Below are 7,393 nucleotides of genomic sequence, written 5' to 3'. Positions count from 1 at the left end.
CTTTTGCCAAGAACACCAAACAGGAAGACGGCTTGCTCAGGCATGGTCCCAGGACAGAGACTGTGAAGACGGGAAGACATTGCCTGAGCAGAAGGAGCATATTCTCAGGAGACAGGGCCCACTTCTCCAAGCATCAGGCCACCAGAGAGACCCTACCTCAAGCCAGACCAGCCTTCCAGGGAGAGAGCAGGTAAGTCTTTCTGTCCCCTCTGCACGTTGGGGACATAGGGAAAGCTATTGGCATTTCCCTGATTCCACGCCCTTTGAGGAAGCTGTCCTGTCGCCCTGACATATTGAAGCTTCTACAACTTAGGTCAGTTTGCCCACAACTATAAACTAAGGTCCTTGGAATCAAGGGTCATTTCAAGACTTGGAATACAGGAGAGGATGTACATATTAGACAGAGAGGCTACAAATAGGGCCAACACTAAAGCCTGGGGCTAAGGGGTAAGTGAAAGAGAGACAGCATGCCAAGGTTCAAGGCTCCCAACCAAAACCATGTCCAGCCCAGGGTCTCCTCCCTGAGCTGTCACTGGCAAGCCTACCCTCCAAGTTTCCCTTGGGAGCTCTAAGCAAAGGGACAGGCTGAATCCTACAGGAAGTAGCCTTGTCTCCAAACTTCTAATGGTGCTGTTCTGATGCCCACAGGCTCCTGAACTCTTTCATCATGAACTGGCACGTGATAATCACTGGACTTATTGTAGTGGTGCTTAAAGTGGTTGGAATGACCTTCTTTCTGCTGTATTGTGAGTATCTAAGTGGTCTCTTACCCCAACCTCCTTTTTGTCTAGCTCTTTGACTCTTCTCTCAGAATGCAGGGTTGGGTATAAAGTTAAGTGTCCCCAGTATGTCCCCTGAGGGCAACTGATCCAGCCTGAGAGCAACTGAGGATGTCCCTCCACTTAGCACATACAAGCCAGGCTCTGATAGGCAGATCTCACACAAAGCTTCTTTATACTAAACCATTAGATAGATAATCTGAGCTGAATGAAGGACTTTGCAGGGCTTGCTATTGTTAAAATGTGAGGATAGAGCTTTACTTCAATCCCATGGAAAGGCTGAGGGAGAAAGTTCTCTACGTATACATAAAAATTTATTCATTTAAATGAGTTAATTAGCCAAAGAACCCTCCTGTCAAGATTTTACTGCAATTCAATAAGCAGAATCTTCTCCAGCCCCTGAAGACAGTAGGAAAAATAAATGAGGAAGGAAATGTGAGTGGGTTACTGTAGTTGGGTAAGAGGTGTCTTTCTTGTGACCCAATCTGAAGGTGTAATTCCCACCACTTAAGGAAGAGAAGAAATCGAGTATAAGTGAAGACATTATATAAACATACACATCTCCACTACCCTGCGCCAGAGAGCTCGGTATTTCCATTACTAGTCATGGTGCCTAGCAGCTCCTGTGGGCTTGTTGTTGTTTGTTGTATTTGTTTGTGCAGCCATGTTTGGGTTTTTTTTTTTTTTTGGCAGTCCCACAGGTTTTTAGCAAAAGTAATGAGTTTGTCCTTTCTAGAGGAGCTCTAATGTGCAAAAAGGTGATCTCTTCTCTACCATCCAGCCTCTAGAAACCTTCCTCAAGGCTGTCTTTGCCAAGAAATTCTCTTGCACAAAAGGTCATTGTGTGAGGTAATAAGGATTGAACCCAGGGGTGTTCTACCTCTGACCTACACACCAGCCCTATTTTACTTTTTCATTTTAATTTTGAAATAGGTCTAAGTTACTGTACACTGGCCTTGAACCTACAATTCTCTTGTCTCAGCCTCTCAAGTGCTGGGATTACAGAAGTGGGCCACTACGTCTGCTACACAGAGGTACTTTATTAATTCACTTTCTTTTATAGAAGGAAAAACCCAAGACCAGACCAAACACATTAAATTTGTTTGTGTGGGTGGGAGGTGTACTGGGGATTGAACCTAGGGGTGTTCTGCCTCTAAGCTACATCCTTAGCCCTTTTTATTTTTGCTTTTATTTGTGTGTGTGTGTGTGTGTGTGTGTGTGTGTGTGCGTGCGCGTGCGCGCGTGTGTGTGTCTGTGTTTACTGGGGATTAGACCCAGGAAAGTTCTACTTCCCAGATATACCCCCAGCTCTTCTTATTTTTTATTTTTCTAATTTGCTGAGAGTCTTGCTAAATTGCTGCGGCTGGTCTCAAAAGTTCAATCCTCCTGTCTCAACCTCCCAAGTACTAGGATTATAGGCATGCATACCACACCTGACTCCTTTTTTTTTTTTTTTTTTTTTACTTTGAGCTGGGGGTCATCTTAAGTTGCCCAGGCTAGTCTCAAACTTGTGATCTTCCTGTTTCAGCTTCCCAAGTGCTGGGATTACAGGCTTGTACCAATGCACCCCAGTCCCTGAGTGAAATTTCTGATCCTTAGTTTTCTTCCTGGGCATGAGGATGATTTGCACGCATTCACTGTAATGTAATGTAAATGTGCTTCATGAACTCTATAATGGCATACACCTACAAGAAATGATCATTAAAAAAAAAAAGACTAAAAAGTAGGGCTGGGGGTATAGCTCGGAGATATAATGCCCCTAGGTTCCATTCCCCAGTACCACAAAAATAAATAAATAAATAAATAAATAAATAAATAAATAAATAAATAATCTAAAAAATAAAAGAACTAGGAGTATAGTTTGGAGGTAGAATGTTCCTAGGTTCAGTCCCCAGTACAAAAAAAAAAAAAAAGGAATGGAGCATGATGTGGAAGTACTCCAACTGGCTCTTTTTAGATAACACTGTCAAAGAATGTATAAGAAAGGAACAAAAAAGTCTCTCCAGGATGCTTGTTCTCTTGGGTTTTTTTTTTTTTTGTTGTTGTTGTTGTTGTTGTTGTTGTTGTTGTTGTTGTTGTTTGATTTGGGGTTTTTGTTTTGTTTTGTTTTGTTTTTTGGTCAGCATTTCAAACTTACCACCACATCAAAAAAATAAAAAATGAAGACTCAAATACGACTTGGGTGTTGAGTATGACAATGGTAGTAGGTACATGGAAGGTTAAAAGAAAGAAAATTTCTGAAAATTTGTAGCTCAAAGAGTAGCCCTTGTCATCTCCACAGTTTAAAGACAAGTAATCGCAAGACTCAGCAGCCCATACTCTCCTGGTCGTATATATTCACCATGCAGTAAGCTTTCTCCTCTCTTATCATTTCAGTCCCACAAATTTTTGGGAGGAGTAATGACAGCCTCACTCCCACAAGAAGCTATGGAACAGGTAAAGCACATGGTTTTACCTCCTCTTCACCCTCTGAGTTCCTGTGTGCTGAACGCTTAAGGACTTTCCTCGTTGTCTCCTTTTTTATGGAATCTTTTCACTCAAAGGGGTTATAAAGACCTTCCAGTTCATTCCCTTCATGTTATCGATAGGAAAAAGACTACATTGGGTGGAATTTTCTTCCAAGATTGAGAACATTTTGTATTAATATAATTATTGTAAAGAAACCCATGTCCCATTATTTTATGACTGCATTCCAAGTTCACAGTGCAACCCTCTAATCTCTTGTTCTCTCTCTCTCCTCTCTCTCTCTCTCTCTCTCTCTCTCTCTCTCTCTCTCTCTCTCTCTCTCTCTCTCCCTGCTCCCCTCCCTCCCTCCCTATCCCTCTAGTCTGCCCACAAGAATGGGATTTTTTTCAAGGAAGATGTTTTCTCTTGTCCACCTCTGAATTGACTTGGAACAACAGCAGGGATGATTGTGTAAGGAGAGAATCTACTTTGGCGACTGTCAATACACCAGAAAAGCTGGTGAGAGCTTCTGGAATCGTACAGTAAAACAAGCCTTTTTCCACCTTCAGTGGGGGCAGATGGTGGGGCAATGGCAGGAGGTGAAGAGGGAGGGGGCGAAGAGGTGGCCGGCTGAAAAGTTCATTCTCTGTTCTTTGCCTAGGGTTGGGGAACTTTTTAGAAGCAGTGGGACATGTACTTTAGATTCATCTGAACTAGAAAGTCATACCCTGTGGTCTTCTCTATAAGACACAGCAGTAGGTTAGATCCATATCCAGGGGATGGGCCAAGACATTTAAAGTGCAGGCAATGAGGTTGGTGTGGCTTAGACAGTAGAATCCTAGACTCAAGGCCTGCCTCAGCAACTTATTGAGACATTGTTTCCAAATAAAAAATAAAATAGGGCTGGGTACATAACTCAGAGGTAGAATGTCTCTGGGTTTAATCCCCAGCACAGAAGTGGGGCAGTGGGGGGGGGGGGATGGACAGATGGACAAGGGAATGACCGAAGAGTTGATGTGTATAAAAGTGTTTTAAAATTACAGAATACTTCACAGATATATTAATGTATCATCCCAGTATACACACTGAAGAAGGAATATGTTAATTAACAAAATTAATTATATAAAAAGAACCAGATAATAGGATTCACAGTCCATGTTCATGCTAATTATCTAAACAGATAGCACTATGTCAAAAGTTCATTGTATTAACCTCCTTTGACCTAGAAAGAATTCTGAGGGTGTATTATTTTCCATATTTATAAATGAGAAAATTTGGTCCCAGAAAATTAATGTGACCAAAGTCATCGCCTAAATGACTTTGAATTCAGATCTCTCTGACTCCAAATGGGACTGAATTCAGATCTCTCTGACTCCAAATTACACACTTTAATCACTGGAGGCCACACTGTATTTTAATGTATAGTTTCCTCTCCTTCAAGTGCAAGCATTTGCTGAGTGCTCGTCACTGTGCCATGTGCACCATTCCTTATTCTCCACCTTTATTTCTTCACTGCCCCTCTATAAAGTCCTCCTCTATCTAAGAAGAATTTGTAAGAGGACCATCTCTGAATGTTGGCAGTAGAGGACCAACAGAGGGCAGAGATTAATGTGCCGTATTGTCTAAAGCTAAATACTCAAGTGGGAAAGAAATATGCCTTCAGGTAGGAAACCAGGAGCAAGACAGAGGTAGGAAAAGAAGAAAGAAGGAGAGAGGAAGGCAAGAGGGGTTGAGACAGAAAGCTGATGAGCTCTCTTTCTCTACTCCCCTCTTAAATTCTGGTGCATCCAGCTTCTATCCTCAGCCTTCTCCACCACTTACACACCATGCTAACCTCAGAAAAACCTCATTACATCAGCAGTTTGCTGATGACTCTTGAATCAATACATTGTTATCAGTTGATTCAACTTCATTTAGAATATAAAATTAATGGCAAGCCAGGCGTAGTGCACGCTTGAGATCCCCGCGCTTGGGAGGTGGAAACAGGAGGATCACTCAGGTTCAAAGCCAGCCTTGCTGGTTTAAGAGACCCTGTTTCCAAATTTAAAATATATATATATATATATATATATACATATATATATGTATATATAGATATATATGCATATATACATACATATACATATACATATACAGGGAGTGTAGCCTGGAGGTAGGAGGGTTTCCAGGAACCCCAGAACCACAAAAAATAAATAAATAAAATTAATGGCAATAAAAATAATCCTACACAGAGGCATGCCAAATAAGAAAGATGAATTTGAGATTACCTGTTTTCAACTGTATAGCTCCCCTTCTTCAGTCACTCAGTGTGATCAGTATCATCGGGGCATTTGCTAGCAATATACATTCATCATTCCCTACACTGGATCCTCTGATCCAGAGCCCAGTGATCTGAGTTTTAGAAAGACCTCCAGGTAATATTGATACCTTCAAAACTTAATAACTTCTCCTGGGTTAATGACAAATGACAGTAATACAGCTTTCCTTGTGCCAGGCATCAGATATAATCATGAGCCTACTGGCTCAAAAAGTAGTAATAAAGTACTCACTGTTGAGCTGTTTATTTTTTTTAATTTCCAGAATTATCTCCAGGACATAGCAGGTGCTGAAAAATATTTTATCGGCTTAGTATATGAGCCTGCAAAGAAAAGGTGGCGCTGGAGTGACAACTCTGTGTTTAATGGCAAGTATGTGAATATTCTTCATTTACTGGGGATCTTGGTTTACCTCAAAAGATCAAACCTGAGACTCATCCTGAACAGTCCAAAGTCTGAGCTTTGATTCTTTGTTCTATTTTTATCCTTTCTTCCAACTCATCTATTTCCAGAAATATGCTTCCTATAAACTTTCTGTATGAAAAATATCAAACATCTTCCATAATAAAAAGTAGAAGAGAAGAGAAAAAGGTATTCATATAACAAACTATTTCATTTAAAGGAAGATCTAAACAGATCCATGTACATAGCAATTTTTTCTGTATATCACAGGTGTCTTTTGAACTACAGGTCCTAGTTTCTTGCTAAGTGCCTACAAATTTCCCCAAACGTAACTCCTACATCTAAAGTATGGCTATTATTAACAACTTACATATTCTTCAATGCCATGAACTTCCAACTCCCAAGAGCTAGAAACAATGGATCATTCCATGAAGATGCACTTTGGAAGAGAACATAACATTCCCAGTGTTCATATGCTGAGTCAGATAGGGAGGAAGTTGGGTTCCAACCTGCAGCTGGATTTCTCTATAGAGGAGAGAAAACTGACACTCATTCAGTGTCTACTAAATGTCAGGCACAGTGCTAAGCACTTTACACATATTATTTCCTGCAATATTCACCATGATTTCATAGAAAAAGTTTTTATTACTTTCTAGTTTAATAGATAACTGAAATGAGAAAAATAAAGGCTTAGAAATGTGTGGAACCTAACAGAGCTATAAAGTGGTAGAGCCACAGTTTGATCTCACATTCACTTGAGCACAAACCTCAACGCCTTTTCCATGACACTGGACTCTGTATAGTTGGATTGAAAGGTCTGAATGATAGAAAAATGGTGGGAGAAGGCCAGTGGACATCTCCACCAAGTGTTTTCTAAAGCCAGCTGAATTCTAGGAACGGATAAGAAATCTCTTTTCTCCTTATTTTTGTCTTCTTGACACAAACACACATATAGTATGAAAACAGTATTTCTGAAGATAACAAAGAGACAGCACGTAAGATGTTTTTGACCAAAGACACAAGTGAGTTAGTCCAAGACACTGGGAATCCATGAACATGTACAGGACTATTGAAAGGAAGGGTAGGTTTAGGGCAGGATTTGGGGAAGCTGAGTTTAAAACAGGGGTTCCAAGTTGGAATGGAAGGTCTAGTCCAGAAGGGGTATGTGTATGTGTGTGTGTGTGTGTGTGTGTGTGTGTGTGTGTGCACGCGCGTGCACGTGTGCATTGTTCGCTTACTGCCCCTTCATGCACAGCTCCCACGAGATTCTCATTCTGAAGTGGGTAAACCAGGACTGAAAAAAATGAGCCTTGAACACCCTTCCTTTTCTCACTTAGTGTTACCAACCAAAATCAGAACTTCAACTGTGTCACCATAGGCCTGACAAAGACATTCGATGCTGCATCATGTGACATCAGGTACCGCTGGATCTGCGAGAAGAATCCTAAATGA

The 7,393-nt window shown here is 40.9% G+C and overlaps 1 protein-coding gene across 1 annotated transcript; it reads left to right on the top strand.

Moving 5' to 3' along the window:
• Nucleotides 1-667: 667 nt before the first annotated feature.
• Nucleotides 668-7,393, top strand: CLEC5A (C-type lectin domain containing 5A; the record flags this gene model as incomplete). Its single annotated transcript, XM_080701252.1, has 5 exons — nt 668-746; nt 3,156-3,215; nt 3,607-3,743; nt 5,805-5,911; nt 7,279-7,393. 5 exons carry the CDS (start codon nt 668-670, stop codon nt 7,391-7,393), a joined length of 498 nt encoding a protein of 165 aa, XP_080557378.1.

Source organism: Muscardinus avellanarius (genome assembly GCF_963383645.1).
Source record: "Muscardinus avellanarius genome assembly, chromosome: 9".
NCBI classification, from domain to species: domain Eukaryota; kingdom Metazoa; phylum Chordata; class Mammalia; order Rodentia; family Gliridae; genus Muscardinus; species Muscardinus avellanarius.
The sequence above is the reverse complement of the archived record's forward strand: the minus strand, read 5'-3'. Positions and strand labels throughout refer to the sequence as shown.